This window comes from Hibiscus syriacus, unplaced genomic scaffold, assembly GCF_006381635.1.
Source record: "Hibiscus syriacus cultivar Baekdansim isolate YM2019G1 unplaced genomic scaffold, ASM638163v2 tig00113096_pilon, whole genome shotgun sequence".
In the NCBI taxonomy this organism is placed as follows: Eukaryota; Viridiplantae; Streptophyta; class Magnoliopsida; order Malvales; family Malvaceae; genus Hibiscus; species Hibiscus syriacus.
The window spans coordinates 1,491,851-1,509,131 of record NW_024063440.1 but is presented as its reverse complement, the minus strand read 5'-3'; the positions used below and the strand labels follow the sequence as shown (position 1 = coordinate 1,509,131).

At 34.1% G+C, this 17,281-nt stretch overlaps 1 protein-coding gene and 1 pseudogene across 1 annotated transcript; one reads left to right on the top strand and one right to left on the bottom strand.

Annotated features, from left to right (window-relative positions):
- The window catches only part of LOC120185290, a 79,054-nt pseudogene that overhangs the window by 37,256 nt on the left and 24,517 nt on the right, over window positions 1-17,281 (bottom strand).
- LOC120185341 (germin-like protein subfamily 1 member 7) lies at window positions 7,319-8,081 on the top strand. Its single transcript, XM_039189587.1, has 2 exons — window positions 7,319-7,476; window positions 7,520-8,081. Exons 1-2 carry the CDS (start codon window positions 7,319-7,321, stop codon window positions 8,055-8,057), a joined length of 696 nt encoding a protein of 231 aa, XP_039045518.1. The 3' UTR covers window positions 8,058-8,081.

The following is a 17,281-nucleotide window of genomic DNA, read 5'->3' as shown; positions in this document are numbered from 1 at the left end:
TAACAAGTTGGATCGTTTACATGTCGGGTTGAAACCAAGTCAGGTTCATAACATGTGTGGTTGAAAACAGGTTAATACCAGTTATTTATTAGGTCAATCTTGGATTCGGATTCATATCAGTCGGATGCAGTTCGGGTTCGGGTATCATATTTTTAGTTCAATTCGGGTTCAGGTCGGGTTCAGATCCACAATTTCCAGGTCCAATTCGAGTTCAAGTTAACACCAATTCCGACTTGAATCAGTTTCGAATCGTCACAGCGCATGTCAAAAATAATTTTGACTCGAGACGATTTCAGTCAATTTTACAGGTCGGGTCATCTTTTTACACTCCTAAATATAATTATCGCAAGCACCACATCGAGAGTTGGGACAACAATTATATGATTGATATTTAATTTTTCTGATGATCTGCATTGTTCTATCAATAGTGTTTCCTGATCGTCAAAAAATTGATGCACTACATATAACTTCAATAGAAACGTACATACTTTTTTATGTAAAGAGTGCAAATTTTTAGAAAGTTCTATGAGAAATTAAATGACGTAAAATTATAAAATTTCAAGGAGCGCAAAATTAAATTATCAATAAAAATCAAAATAAATATCTATCTGTAAATTTAAAATTTCTAAGGGTATACAATCACCTTTCAGCACCCCCTTGATTTTTCCATGTTCTTAATTAAATACTCATTCAATGAAGACTTGTAACAATGATGATATTTTAATATGAACCTTTCAACTTATTTTCTTTCACAATTGGATTCTCTTACTTCAATTGTAATTCGACATTCGACCTAGATGTTACGATTGAGTGTAGAATGCCACAGTTATCAGTGAAGCAACATGAAAATAATTTTAAAATTTTCATATTTAAACAAATATAAAATCATATATATATAAATTATATTAGTTCGAAAACATACAGATAAAACCAGTCATACAAAATAATAGTTTTACAAACTCTTATCACAATTTAATAAACAAAGCAATAGTTGTCTTGAAGGAAAGAAAGAAACAGGCTGAGCGAAAGATTCAGTGTGGTCCGAAAACTCTATCAATGAACATAATATATTTATAACTTAGATTCCATATAAGAGACTATGTAACAAAATGTCAGAAAATTAAACTAGATAACAGATGACATATTTGTAGATGCTCATTTAGTCCGGGATGTTCTTTTGAATTTATATTCATATTTTTTTAATTATTTTCTTTTTCGGTTAATATTAAAATTGTGGGTTGATATTAGTTGATGTTATTATTAGTTTGATTACATAGTGTTAAGTATTCTATAGTAGTAATATATGCGAGTATATATATTATTATATAAAAATATAAATAAATAAATACTAATTAGCGTTTTACTTGTGTTTGTTACAGTCCAAATTACAATAAGCTGGACCAAATTATCCCAAAAATCAGAATAACCAGACTTGGATGTTCAAGTCCAATTGAAGAAACCCTAAACCCGTTAGGGTTTTCTCTGAAGGGATTCCCAGCGCCGCACCTAGAGAGTCGTCGGATCTGGAGGCTCTCATCCAACGGCTCAAGAAGATTGATGGCAAATTTAGGGTTTTCTAAACCCTAAAGACTCCAGCGCCACAACGGGATTACCGTTGGATCTGATGTGATCCAACCGCTCACAACACGCCCAGAAATCCCGAGCCAACACGTGAACCCACCAAGTAAGACATGCTGGTCAGCCACCCACCGAAACATGGCGCCACCCACGCCTGTCGGCCATGCTCGTCCCGATCACGCATATGCCTTGTAACAGCAGGATGAGGAAGCAAAGAGAGATGGGGGTTACGATAAAAAAAATAGCCATTACGAAAATTAAAGAAAAAGAAAACAAAAACAGATCATCATCAACTAAAATGGGGGGGTCATATATTAACCATGAGGAAATCACAAAGGTGGGGGATCGGAAAAAAAACAGTCCATCAAGAACCAAAGGGGATTCGAACCCAAAAAATATACCCATTCGAATCTATCCGTCGACAGCCAAAGAAAGGATCCGAACCCAAAATATCCATCATCAACCAGAAAACAAAACAACGAAAGAAACGAAAGTAAGACCCTTACCTTCCTCGTCGCTTGGAGTCCGAACCATAACCAGTTGCCCAAGGTAACCGCTCTAAACCTTCGATATATGATTTGTGTTAGTAATCTAGGAGGTCTCGATGTATGTTTGGGTTTTCGCTTGTGAGTTTAGGTTGCAAAGGAGAGATTGAGGGAGAGGAAATGAGAGGAAACGGCTGGGGAGGTGTGGAATTTGTTCAAGCTAATGAAAAAATAAATTAGGTTAAGATTTTTACCCTAAAACATTCTATATGGCTTGTTGAAACGGTATCACTTAGTATAGGGTCAAAACGACGGCACTTTGAGGGTTAGAATCACCCGCATTTTAGGAAATTGGTGTAATGATCGTGTAGGTCTTTTTGTATTCTGTATTGTTTCGATTCAGTCATCAATCAAAATTGGCATTTTCATAATTTGGGTTGTTAGTTTATTATATTTATGTTTTAATCCTTTTTATTTGCTGGTTTGCTGTTTGTTCGAAATGTTACCCCCTAGACCCGGCCTATGCGTTTCGACTAAGTCTAGTGGATCACAAAGACATTTTCCAAAACCGTTATCCAATCAATGTAAAATCACATTATTCATGACATGAAATTATAATAAATTATACTATTAAAACTCAACTCTTAAATATAAAACCAATCAGTAATAAATTAATTTAAAACATATCTTAAAAATCAAAACCATGATAAACTAAATAGTAATAGCAAAAGAATCATCATTATAAAATCCAATACTTTAAAATAGGTCCATCTCACCAGAATAAAGTCAACTTGCAAAATAAAAACATTACAATCTGATTTACTTCAAGAGATATGTTGATCCTCCAAGTGCTCGAACCGAGGTATCTAACCAACAGTATCTAAAAGGGGGAAAACATTTTTGAAAGGTGAGCTAGGCTCAGTGTGTCCCAACATTTCCATAAAATCACAATAGGTACAAATCATAATCCAGTACAAATTCGTAAAAGAGTTTAACTTTTGAAAATCATAGTTTAAACCCTTTTCTGGTACACCATCAGTAGTTCCCAAAATTATTTTCCATATAGCTTACTTTATGCGCATAGCAAAAAGAAAGCCGACTTAAGGATAGGCTATGAAGCTTGTATCCTTAATCCCAAGTCAATAAGTCCATATAGCTTACCCTAAGCACACAGCAAAGGAAAGCCGACCTAATGAAACATCTTGGGGCCCTCAAGAGTCACATTAGGCCCATTTAGCTTGATCAGAGCTATTCCATCGTAATTCAATTCCAAAATTCAGTTGCACCGTGACATAAATTCCATAAATCCAAAAACATGGTAATCATATACCATTTCAAAACAAAAATTAGATAGCAGCCATATTCCATAAATTGTCACATTAAATTGGTGCATCCATAAAACAATAATCAATGAATTCGGAGTACCACATATTAAAACCAATAAAACAGTTCAGTAATAAGTAGGGAACGCACCTCAACAATAGGTTCAAATAGCAAATCTACTGATTGCTGATTTCACCACGCTCTGCTACAGTTTTCGAACATATTTTACAATAACACTATATTACTTATGAGTAATATAAATAGATCTCTAAAATCATAAAATTTACGGGTCTTACGGGTGAATACTGGCACACGTGGTTTAACTGGTCTAGAAGAGCTGGGTCGAGCTGTCGAACGATCTGGAGAGTCTCTTGTACCTTCAAACAATAATAATTAATCAGCCTCAAATCTTATTTAATTGTTCAAAGCTAGAATTCTTAAGTATATAAGCATTTTTCGGGTTTGACTATCAATTTGGGGTATTTTGAGTCTGAATTTGACCAAACAAATTACAGAATCGGAATCAGGACATCGAAAAACATAAGGTATGACTTTCCGAAAATTCGGATTCTTGGTCAAAGTCAAAGTCAACCACTTTGACCGTCGATTTGGAGGCCTTCGGGTTCGAATTTTACAAAACGGACAGTGGAAACGGATTCGGGACGTCGAAAACTATCAGGATAGGTATACTCGGAAAAGATTAACGGTCGTTTAATGCTCGGTCAAAGCTATTTTATGTTTTGGTCAAAGGAAGTCAACGGTCAACGGTCAACGGTCGGGTCGGGTCAGTAGGGTCGGGTCGGGTCAGATCGGTCAAACCGGTTTAGACCGGTCAAACTGGTTCGAACCGATCGAAAACCGGTCAAAACCGATTGAAAACCGGTCAAACCGATTTTCCAGCAGTTCACTCTCCTTGTGGCGGCGCGTGTGGCGCGTGAGGACTTCTCCGGTGGCCTAAAAATTCCAGAAAAATTTCTAAAAATTATTTTGAGCGATTTCGAGATACTTACAACGATCGGTTCAAATTTTTGAACGGCGGAGAGCTCGAATTTCAACTCAGCCGAATCTTTGACTGTTCCACCTCCTCACGCGCAGCCGTCGATGGCGAACAAAGTTGACACCGGCGGACTCGAAACGGCACAAGGAACACGATGGTGTAGGAGGTGTCGAAAACCGATCAACGATCGGAGATGAATTTAAGATTTTCTCGACGGTAGTGCTAAATAAACGTCGAGACTTTGACTCGAAATTCACGTCGTTTGGCAGCGTTTCGCTATAATTGATTTACTGGGTTTTGTTCACGGGTCGAAGATGAACACGACGGTGGTTTCAATTTTACGATTGGAGGTCGAACGACTTCAGAATCGGACTTGGAAGTAAGGGTACGGAAGGAGAGAAACTTAAGCAATTTAACATTTGTGGTTTCTAATTTGAAACCAGAAACATGCTTAAATCACCAAAGCTGTCGACACTTTTAGGATAAATTTAGGATTTGGTCTCAGAATTTCATTTAACTCTAAAACAAGCTCCATGTTTTAAAATCTTTTAATTTAGTCCCCAAAATTTACCAATTTTCACAATTAACCTCCAATTTCAATTTAATATTATTCTAAATTTTTCCGGGTTGTTACACGAAATTTATGTAATTAAGGGGTATTTTCATATTAGTCATTATTAGAAGCTTTTATCTTTAGTTTAAGCCTTATTTAAATGATTAATTCCTTTGTAAGCCATTCAGATTTTATTTGTAATTCACTTTGGTTCTTAAATCGAATGTGTTAGTATTTAATTTAGTTTCCTTATTTTATGCATATTTTATTTAGTCCTAAATATTATGGAATTTAATTTTTGCTGTTCTGGACATTTAACTTTTAACTTTTTACATGTTATATTTTGGTCTTGAAGATGTTTGGGTTAATTGGTTTCAGTATATTATGACGATAGTGATTTTATATTAGTTTCGGTAATTAAAATGGTTTAATGCTTATTTTTACTTCCATTATTTTTATGTTAACAAAATAGAATTTTTTTTTGTTTTTATTTAGTATTTAATTTAGACAGTTCACTTGATTTCTAAAATCTATATTCCTTAAGGTGTTTTGTTTCATCTCTTCATTTTAGTCACATGGATGTATTACATATTAATATATATAGATTATGATGCATAGTTATAAAAGATATGTAATTTTGATATTGAAATATTATTGCATGATAATTTTTAGTGATTAGGTAATAATAGTATTTTGATTAATTAATCTTCGCATGACATTCTTTTGCATAATATGTATGATATCCTCATGTGTATAACTCGGCATTATTACATAATCTGACTAAGGGTAATATTCTTTTAGTTTAAAACGTTCTAAGTGGGTTCTTAACTTATTAGAGGTCCGCTTCTAACAATTTTAAATTAAAAGTGTATCTCATCAATACACTTAAGAAATTGATTTATCACTTTAAAATTGGAAATGGAAGAAAAGAAATGTTCGGCTATTTAAATTTATCGAGAAAATGTTGTTATAACTCATTTAAGATCTGATCTCGATATTTTTAAATAATCGAATATTCTTTATCTTTCTAAAGACTTGGTAATTTTAATTTAATCAATTTGGTGCTTTAGAATATTCTAATTCGTATGTTATTGTTTTGTTGGGGATCATAAACCAAATTAAAATCGAATTTGTAAATTCAGTGTAAAGACATTAATTAATCGATTAGGTACCGATTTAGGGCGATGTGAGAGTGCTAATCATTCCCCACGCGTAACCGACTCCCGAACTTATTTTCTGGTAACGCATACCTAAATTTGTTGTTTTAATTAAAATTAATTTTTTTTACTTAAAATGGCAAAACGTTTTTGAGTATCCAATCACACCCTAACCAAATATTAGTGGTGACTCTTCGAACCATTTTTATTTGTAAATAAAATCTCAAACTCTTCGAAACGAGAAATTTTCTAAAATCGTATTGTTTTCAATTAAAATCAATTATAAAGATTATAATTAAAAAATGATGCGGTTTTTTTAAAATCTCGCCCCTTACTTGAAAATCGTTTCGACAATATTAACTTACTCAGAATATGTAGAATAGGACGTACAAAAGAAGCAAGTTGGAAATCTAAAGTAAATGGGTCAAAATCAAAGCTATCAGTATGAGTTAAAGTCAATGGTCAATGATCAATATATACAAATCATTCAATAGGTCAGATACGAATAAATCAACGAATCAGATATGAAATAATTAACGGGTCAAATACGAGTTAGTCAATGAAAATAATAAATAAGAAAGGTGCTTGATCATGTACCCAGAAGCCTCTTTGTTAAGTAATGAAAATTTAATATCCGAGTGTAAACATCAAAATATCAGAAGTAAAAGACTTAAAACCCTAAAAAATTTAAAATTTAACATAATTCTCCGAGTGTAAACATCACAATATCAGAAGTAAAAGACTTAAAACCCTAAAATATTTAAAATTTAACATAATTCTCCTATACAAATACACAATTTTATTATTTTATTTAAACTTAAATAATATTTAAAAATAAAATTCAGTTGATACTGATCTACTTTAAAACTAGTAAGATGAAATATATTTTTATTATTGTATTTAACTCAATTATAAATATTCAAAATAGTGTTCAATTGATATTAAGTAGCCAATCATAGAAAATGAGGTCATATCCATGGAGTATAGGGTGGAGATCAGTCGGAATGAGATGTTTTACTTTGTCCTTCATTTTTTTTCTCCACTATTTTATTGTAAAAAAAATCCAAGAAATCGTTTTTGCACATGCAAAAATTGCAAAAGAATCTTCGATGCTTGTGGTTTCATCTGAGATATGCATGTACACCCTAACACAGTTCAAAAACCCTTCTATAAATACACCAGCTTTCAAGCCAATTTCAAGCAAACAACACTGCTCCTTACAACAATGGAAGGTGTTCATTTCCTTGTAGCATTTGTCCTGTTGGCTTCAGCTTCGACATTCGTCTCAGCTTCAGATCCCAGCCCTCTTCAGGATTTCTGTGTAGCAACTAATGATGAGAATGGCATAGATGGTGGTATGTTCTTTGTTTTCTTCAAAAAGATGTTCATTTTGACACATAAAACTTTTCTTTCTCCAATTATGCAGTTTCGTTAATGGCAAGTTCTGCAAGGACCCAACCCTTGCAACCCCAGAGGATTTCTTCCTTTCAGGGTTTAACAATCCGAGAGATCCATTAAACCAAGTAGGATCAGTGGTCACACTAGCCAATGATGAACAAATACCAGGGCTCAACACATTAGGTATATCTATTGCACGGATTGATTATTCAGCTTTAGGTGGCCAACACCCTCCTCACATCCACTCTCGTGCCACCGAGATCCTGGTCGTTCTGGAAGGCACGCTTCGTGTTGGCTTCGTTACGTCGAGCCCCGACAACCGTCTCTTCACTAAAGAGTTGAACCCTGGAGATGTGTTTGTTTTCCCTGCGGGGTTGATTCATTTCCAGGAGAACATAGGGAGTAGTTGTGCAGTGGCGTTGGCTGCTTTCAATAGCCAAAACCCAGGGGATATTGCCATTTCAGATGCAGTGTTCGGCTCAGACCCTCCCATTGATCCTGATGTTCTTGCCAAGGCCTTCCGGATGGATAAGAATGTTGTTCACCAAATGCAGTTAAGGAGCTGATTGTCTAGATAACGTTTCACCTGTTGCTTTGAATTTAGTATTTATTGATATTGAAAGTAGGAGTAAAACTCGATTCGAAAACTCGACTCGATTCAAAACAAATTTAAATGAAGTTTGAATTTAGGGATGAGTAAAAATCGATTGTATCGAAAAAAATCGATTTGATCTTTAAACCAACTCGATTAATTCCAAATTTTTAACTCGATTGAACTTAGGGATGAGTAAAATCCGATTGTATAAAAAAATCAATTTTGATCTTTAAATAAATTTGAATGATAAAGTATGATTTGTCAACTCAATTGAGTCAAATTTTAACTCTATTTAATTAGATCGAAATTAGGGATGAATAAAATTCGATTCGATTTGGAAAAAAATAAAGTTTGAATGATAAAATATGATTTGTCAACTGGAGTAATTCGAAATTTTTTAACCCGATTCAACTCAACTTAATCAAACACTTTGTCCTAATTCCTCTTACCCCTAATTCAAAATAGAATATTTATTAAATTTGAATCAAATGTTCATCTATCACATAGAATATTCATGTAACTTCAATTCTTATTTTTAACAATAAATTTACTCTTTTTGCAATTTAGTCCATCAATTTTATATTTTATTATATTTTTTTTGCAAATTTTTTTAATCAATTCCTTAACTCCTTTATATCCTCATCAATATTTTATCTCCAAAAAAAATTATTTTAAAAAATAATAAATATATTTTACAATTGTAGATGCTATTTAATTTATTAAATAATATTAAAATATGAAAAAGTATATATATATATATATATATATATATATAGTTAAGGAAAGTAGTTAAATAGAAACTAATATATACCATAATTATAATTAAATTTAAATAAAAATTCAAATATTTCGACATTTAACTTAACTCGATTTGATTAAAAAATTAAATAAAATTTAAATGTTAAAAAATTACTCGTTAGCTTAAAAGTTTTACTCAATTTTACTCGATCTAATATTTACTCTCAATTTAAATATAAAAAATAAGATGTTTGATTATATGTAGTTCGGTCAAACCTACTTATGCTATTTTTTATCATATAACTATGTATTCAAATAATGCCATAAGTAAAATTCAAGAATCATCCTTAAAACAACATTCTATATAAACCCACATCTATTCAACTAAGAACACAACTCTCAAGTAAAAAAACAAAGATTAAAGAGCTTGAAGAATCAATAATTGGTGAAATGAATCAAGAACCAAAGCTTGAAGTTCAACACCATGAAGAATAAGAAGAAGATTATGATCATAAACTCCAGGATTCCATCAACTTATCCCTCCTCCACCTCGACAACTTCAAGAACACCACCCACCAAAACAGCCATTCATGCACCACCTGCGCATGCAATCTCGCTGCTTCCGACCCAATGAAACGCCCTTCTCCTGACACCAAATCGAAAAGGCCATTGGTAGAGAATCATCCCTACTCCCTCTCTGGCCTCTCCAAGATCCCACTTCGACAGCTTCACCGCACTATCTCTGAACCTTTGACGCCTACAAAACTAGCCAAGGTCTTGGAAGATTCCTCATTGTCAAAAGCAACTGGTTCTTCTTCATTGCCTCCCAAACCCCGTGATTTAATCAGGTCGATATCTGATCCCATTTTCTCTCCCTATAAGCCCTTGTCGAGGAATTCAAGCCCACAAGAAACGTGTGTGGAATTGATACAGGAAGAGAGTCCCAGTGCCAAGGTGGGTTTTATTTGTTTTCTTCTTCTTGGAACTCTTTTCATGTGTTTCTTTAAATGAATAATCTTGAGGTTTTGTTGGCAGAAATTGAAAAGAATGAAGGAGAGGGTGAAAGAAATGAACAATTGGTGGGGTGAAACTATAAAAGAAGTTTAAGATGCACTCTCAGAGCCAAAGGTTACTTTCTAGTTTCTGTTTGGTTTCCAAGAAAATGGTATAACAAAAAACAAATTTTTGATTTCATGGTGTTAATATGTTAAGATTGTTGATGTAGGGTAAGGATGATGTAGATTGTGAAGAATCTGTGAAAGTGGAGAAGATTGGGGAATGCTTGGACCTTTATTTCAAGTGTCCCTGCGGCAAAGGCTATAAAATACTTCTCTTTGGAAACAACTGCTATTACAAGCTCATTTAGATTTACCAATGTCTTCAACTTGCTTAGTCTGATTCTTTAGATCACATCATTTGTTGCTGTTGATGACACTGAATTAAGTAATGTAACGTGTTGTATTTCTTCAACAGATCTATAATGGATATGAACAATTTGCAACTTTTTTTACATTTCCAAAAGAATTTGCATTCAACATTTCGCCGTATCATCCGAATTTGGATTGCAGACTTTTCACCATTTTATGTCCAATTTAAAGGCCTTGCGTTTTTCCAAACACTGCACAAGAGTCTCTGCATGCCGGAGTGACTGTCGATCCAACCGGATTCGACATGTTTCTGCACAAGGGTCTTTAACTGATTTCTATTACCGTTAGTTAGGCTCCAGCTGCATGTGATCTGTTAGATAGTTGGCCCATAATGTGTTAATTGACATAGGAATTAAAGTAGAAAAGGTTCCAAAAATATAATATGATAATATGAGTATCGTATAATTCATTAAGTTAGCTCAACAGTAAAGGTGAGTGTTGTTTTCCTTTGTGTTATCGGGTTCGAGCAGTTGTGTCTGTAGGGGATGTGTTGTTAATCGGTTAAGAAAGTTTGAGCATATACTACTTATAATCACCCATACTATTTAATAAAAATAATATAATATGAGTATCATAGCCATCCACAACTACTAATTCAATCGTGCATGTCAATATAAAAACATTTACTTTGATTAACAACTGATCCAACTGAATTTGATGTGTTCTTCGGGATGTGTTACCTCCATTCTTGCCCTTATAATTTTTTTTTAAAGGAATACGAATTTGCATTAATAAGAAATAACGTCTTGGAGTACATTAGCGGAAATGAATTCTGAAAACTCAACTGAGACAGATGTGGACAACAACCATTGAGCTAAAGCACGAGCAGTAGCATTGGCCGAACGTCGGATGTAGTACACATTGATGTGGGAATAGTTATCCAGAATTTAACGTACCTCAATAGAAAAAAAAAATGTCTCACCACATTGTTAAACAGAGAGAAAGTATACTGAAGTATGCATCAGTTGTATTTCAAGCAATGTATCATATACAAGAAATGAATGCTATTTAAAGAGCTTAACATGAGCTTGCTTAACCACTAAAGAGCTGTTGCAACAGCATAACCAACTAACTACTTAGCCACATGAATCTAACTGCCTAACCAGATATAGTTTTAACATTCACCCTTCTTCTTACAAATTTCATTAAATTCAAAACACACAGCTTGCTCCTAAACAATTCAAACTTGACCAAGGGAAGAGGTTTTGTTAAAATATCTGCAACCTGGCTGTTAGTTGGAACATAGTTGACTTGGACTTCATGTGTTGCAACCTTTTTTCACACAAAGTGTAAATCTAGCTCAATATGTTTGCTCTTTTCATGTAAAATAGGGTTTGCAGCCATAACAACCGCATTAGTGTTATCACACCAAACTTCAGGCTCTTCAGGCAAAGCAACTTCCATTTCATGTAGAACAACCTTTACCCATACAACCTCAGATGTAACATCAGCAAGACTCCTGTACTCAGCTTCTGCAATGGATCTAGATATTGCCCGCTTTTTTTTCAAAATCCATGCCAGTAGATGACTCCCATTTTAACAGTACCCATATATTGATCTTTTGTCATCAGCATCTACACCCCAATCAAAATCTGAGAAAGCATTAAGTACCATCATTCTTTGTACTTGAGCTGAAAACTAAAGACCAGCCTCTAATGTTCCTCGTAGATAACGTAAAATTTGCTTGACAGCTAGCCAATATACCTCGGTGAGCTCTTGCAAAAATAATACGTAGACATATGTTTTGACCGGGATATAATAATTATTATTATTATATTATTAATATTGTTTATTTTATTTTGCAACCCAAATACAAGACTCGGATCCAAAATTGACTCTTTTAGATGCTGCCACCACTCATGCCTTTCACGTGAAACCTGCAGCAAATTTGACACTAGCTCAAGCCAAATCACTGCCGCCAATCGTGCCACCATAGAAGCATACTGCACAAAAAAAAAATCAAACCAAAGTCAAGAAAACACCTAACCCGAAAATCACAGGATGATTTCACCTAAACTTGTTATTATCTCACCAAATGCAGAGAAAAGAAACAGCAAGGACAAAGAATTCGGTGGAGACTGGAAAGCTAAAAAGGGGAGAAAACTCACGAACAGAGAAGGAAGGAGAAAGAAGAAGACATCACAAAAAAGAGGAACCAGAGAGGATTCGAACAAGAAAATTTGTCACACTAAAACTAGAACCATAACTGGAGAAGACATCAGCAAAAGAGGAGTAACCATTCAAAGAGGAAAAACAGTTTGTAAAGGTCTCTCGACCATCATTTTCGAAGCAATTAAAAGGAAGTTTCTCTTTATTTCACTCTTCCATTCGAAGGAAGATACCAACCATTCACAAAAATCGTAGCAATTTCTTGAGGTATTAAAATTCATTTTAATCTCCAGTGTGTGGTCTGTGTGGGTGTGTGAGTGGGTGATTTCGAAATAAACAAGAGGGGTTTATGGATGATTTACTTGGCCTGTACAAACGCGGATGGAGTCTCGGTGACTCTGTTCTATCTCGGTTAGGGTTGCATTGTTTTAGAAGATGGGTTGAGATTAGTTTAGTAAAAATAAGTTTCGAAACAAAACTAAAAAAATGAGAAAATAGTGTTTTACCTTTGGGGTCGGTTCTTTAGGTCACCATGGATGGTGTACAGAGGAGAGTGGTGTCGATTTTTGGTCAGGGACCGGCCCACGTGTGGGAGGAGTGATTTGAGTGACCTTAGGTTTCGGTCGATAGGATAAAAAAATGTAAAATAAAAGGGTAGGAGTTTTCGATCTAGTTTACCTTGTGGAGTTAGGGTGGCGATCGGAGGGAGGAAGTGTTGTTGAGTAGCGATGAAGCGCTGACCGATTCCTTCTCTGGTGTCTGCAGCGTGCTAAGAGATGATGAAAAGAAGAGGAGAGTTTGAAAGGGGAGAGAGCTAAGCAGCCGAATTGGTTGATAACAATGATTAGGTTTAGTTTAGGGTTACTGTAAAATAGGTTTTATATTATATAATTTGGGTAAATTAATGTTAAGCCATCGAGTTTGTAGGGGTAAATTAGGTTAAGTCCCTCTCAATTTATGCGCATGTTTACAAAACAGTCCTTTATTTAAATTTTCCGATTTATTTCAAATGTTCAGGTACCGTTTAAGTTGTTTTCCATATTATTTTAACTTAAATTAAATAGGAGAAATTGCATATAGGACCTTATAATTTATGCATATTTTTATATTTAAGTCACTGATTTATTTCTGATTTATATATTTAGTTTTACATTTACTTGAATTTAGTCATTATTCTAAAATTAGCATATTTAGTTTAAATCAGTCCTCACATTTAGTTTTCTTTTATTATAGTCTGTCTGGTTTGTTTATTTATATTTCATTCGGTTTATGTGTTTGGCTTGTTATTTTAAGTTCTTTGCTTTCCAAATTACACGTGGTGCACTGCAAGTAAATATATATATGTATAATTACTTCATGCCAAATGCATATGCATTATAATGTACAAGTGTCCCTTGCCATTTATCACCATTGTTTTCCATATGGCACAAATGTATATAGACATCGTTTCTTGTATTTGTTACATACAACATCTTCATGTGCATAACTCGACCTATCACATAATTGGATTAAGGGTAATACTCTTTTAATTTAAAATCATTTTAAGTGGGTTGTCTTAACTTATTCGAGGTCCGCTTTTAACGATTTTAAAATAAAAGTGTATCCTCTCAGTGGCACCTAAGAAATTAACTCATCACTTTAAAATTTGGTAATGGAAGAAAAAGAAATGTTCGACTATTTAAATTTATCGAGAAAAGGTTGTTTTAACTATTTAAGATATGGTCTCGATATTTTTTAAATAATCGAATATTCTTCATCTTTTTAAAGGATGGATAATTTTGACTTAATCTGGGTGTTTTTTAATATGGTGAAATTCATATGTTGTTATTTTGTTGGAGATCATAAATCAAATTAAATTCGAAATTATAAATTTCATTGCAAAGATATTAGTTAATCGACTAGGTACCGATTTAGGGCGTTGTGGGGGTGCTAATCCTTCCCCATGCTTAACCGACTCTCAAACTCATTTTCTAGTAACGCATACCTTAATTTGTTGTTTTAATTAAAATTAATTTTTTATTTAAATTGATAAAACATTTTTGGGTGCCCAATCACACCCTAATCAAGGATTGGTGGCGACTCTTCAAACAAGTGTTTTTATCATGATGAAATTTTCAAATTTTTGAAACGAGAGGTTTTTTAAATCACTTTCAGTTTTTAATAAAAATCAATCAAAAAGAAGATAATTAAAAATTGGAATGTTTTTCAAAATCTCGCGTTCTTAAGGAAAAAAATCGTTTCCACAGCTTGGCGACTCTGCTGGGGAATTTTTAGAGAGTCAGGGCTATAGTCGATTAATTGATTATCTTTGAAATTGAAAGTTATAAATTCTTTATAATTTGGGTTTTGATCCCCTATTTGGTTTTAATATTGTTTGTTCAAAATTTGATTAACCAATAAATAGTTGTACTGATTTGTTTGCTAATGGTTTCAGATTAATTATGTCTAAAGAGGATTGACTTTTTTAATGTCTTGTGATTATGTGTTGTTTTTGTTTTTTCTTACACACTGCACAGTTGCATTTGCATAACATGAGGTAAAACCCCGCTCTTTCCTATTTAAGTAGGAGTAAGTAACTACTCCCTCGTGTGGTTTTCACCTCCGTGTGTGATAGTGAAACGTTCCTTGGGCTCACGCCTTATGATCCTCGTGAGGTTTTCACCTCCGCAATGACATAAGGAAGTGTGTCCCCTTGAATTGAACTCGATCCGAAACCCTGTGATGGGTAAGGATTGAGGGTTCGATAGCCCAAGGAGGCACCGACAAAGGACAATTCAAGGACCCCTTACTTTAGAGCCGAACCCAATATGTAGTAAACTTATAACTCATATACGGCCTTACCCATACCATATGATCCTATGATGAGAGTACACAAGGAAAAACTTATTTGAGCATTCTTTAGTGTAATTTTAATTTCTCGAATAAATGTATGCAAACTAGAAATCATGCGGTTCGTTTTATTTTTTCCAAATAAGCATACAAACTAGATGGTATGAGGTTAGGATGTTCTATAAACAAAGCATGAGGGTAGATATCATGTTGGGTAGGATCTACTAAGCATGATTGGGTAGTCAGCATGTAAGGGTAGGTTTTATTTAATGATTTCGATACTTATTATTTTGTTGTTCGTACTATGTGTACTAACTCATTTTGGTTTTATGTCCATTTTTATTTTGGATTTATTGTTTTTGCATCTCCATGTCATTCAAAGGTGTTAATTCACAAGTGATTGACTAATAAGAAGACTGGTCATAATGAGACAAGAAATTCTTGACCATGTAGTCAAAATCAGTAGATCCAAAGATGTTCAAAGGATTCATGAAGAAAGACATCCGATGAATGAAGAAGTTTGAAGTTGATCGAAGATTTTTTCAAACGAGCGAAGGCCAAAGATGTTCCCTCAGGAGATAGATACAGTAATACTAAGGATGAGAAGACCCTTCATAAAGACATGAAGATCACTTTGCATTGAAAGTAAATATGGAGGCACCCGACGTCATCAAAGGTGATAGAATACGCCGATAACTTTAGGGTGTAATGTTAGATTCCATGAAGAGTACGATATAAGGAAATGAAGAAATGAAGAATCAAAATTGTATTTTGATTGCATGGTGTAACGAAATCTTATTGTCTAAATGAAGGTTGTTCTATAGTGGTCACTTTTGGAATTAACACCTTGTGCATTTACATTTGCATTTGCATTCTTATTTTACATAAACTTATTAATTTATTTATTTTGCTATTATTACTTTTTGTCATCTTATTTGTACTAACTTGTTTGTTATGTTGTTTTTCTCTTTGTATGCATTGCATGATCATGATATAATCAAAAGGTGTTGATTTGTTAGTGGTCATCATAGTAAGAGGGTTTTGTGACGGACAAAGGATTTCGTGATCTAACAGGCTATAACACAGTCAAAAAGTGGCATCCTATGAAAGATTCGAGAATAGTAAAGAGTTATGCACACAAAGATCATATGTTTGATTAAGAGTACAAGGATATAAGAGAGTTAAAAGAGAAGATGTCCAAGATGATAGCTAGAATAGATGCTTTGGCAAAAGGAAGTGAGACTTCTACAACAGAACAGAAAGAGCTCGATGAAAACAATCTTGAGGTGTCAAATATACAAGAGATTACTTTAGAGCCCGTTGATCCTAGCCAGTATGAGAAATCACGCACAATCATTGTTCGTATAAACAAGCTGTTTGGAAACGCCAAGGAAATAGTGGAAACTATAGAAGTTCAGAAGGATAAAAAGAAGCCATGCAGTCAGAACTCGTTGGTGTTTGATAGTCTACTCCCAACATCAGGGGAAGTAAAACTGAAAACTCCAGCCTAACCCAAGTTGAGAGTTGGCTCTCGTTGTGATTTCATCCCAATATCATATAAGGAGTTGTATGATACATTGTTAGAAGCCCGAGAAGTGGCCCCGCATTACGTGAAACCTCTGCAGCCTCCATAACCAAGTTAGTATGATGTCAACGTTCGTTGTGAATATCATGCTGGAGTTCAAGGACATTCTATTGAGAATTATTCTACATTCAAATGTCGAGTCCAACTTCTTCTAGATCATGGGGTATTGAGTTTGAATTGAAAGGATAACCCAGTTTGGTAATGGATTATCCTGTTGAGTTTGAACCAGAAGTGACCAAAGGTAAGGGTATCAGTGAGGGCATCCAAGAAGAGGATTGTTTTCCAAAATATGAAGCTCAGATTCGTCATTTAAGGAGAAAAAATAATAAATTGAGCAGAGAGATGAAACCCATGCGAGATATTTTTATAAGGATCAGTCAAGCTTTTAAATTTGCTGGTATAGAAAATGTCCCAGATGAGTGGATAACAGGGGTCACTAAACTAAAGAATGACACTGAACAATGGAGAAAGAATTGCAAGGTACACGAAGGTCGAACCAAGAAATTT

Excerpts from the sequence above, each read along its gene's own strand:
- LOC120185341 (XM_039189587.1), top strand. The coding sequence starts at position 7,319 with ATGGAAGGTGTTCATTTCCTTGTAGCATTTGTCCTGTTGGCTTCAGCT. Across the intron at positions 7,477-7,519 it reads TTTGTTTTCTTCAAAAAGAT|TTTCGTTAATGGCAAGTTCT; the intron begins GTTCATTTTGAC and ends CCAATTATGCAG.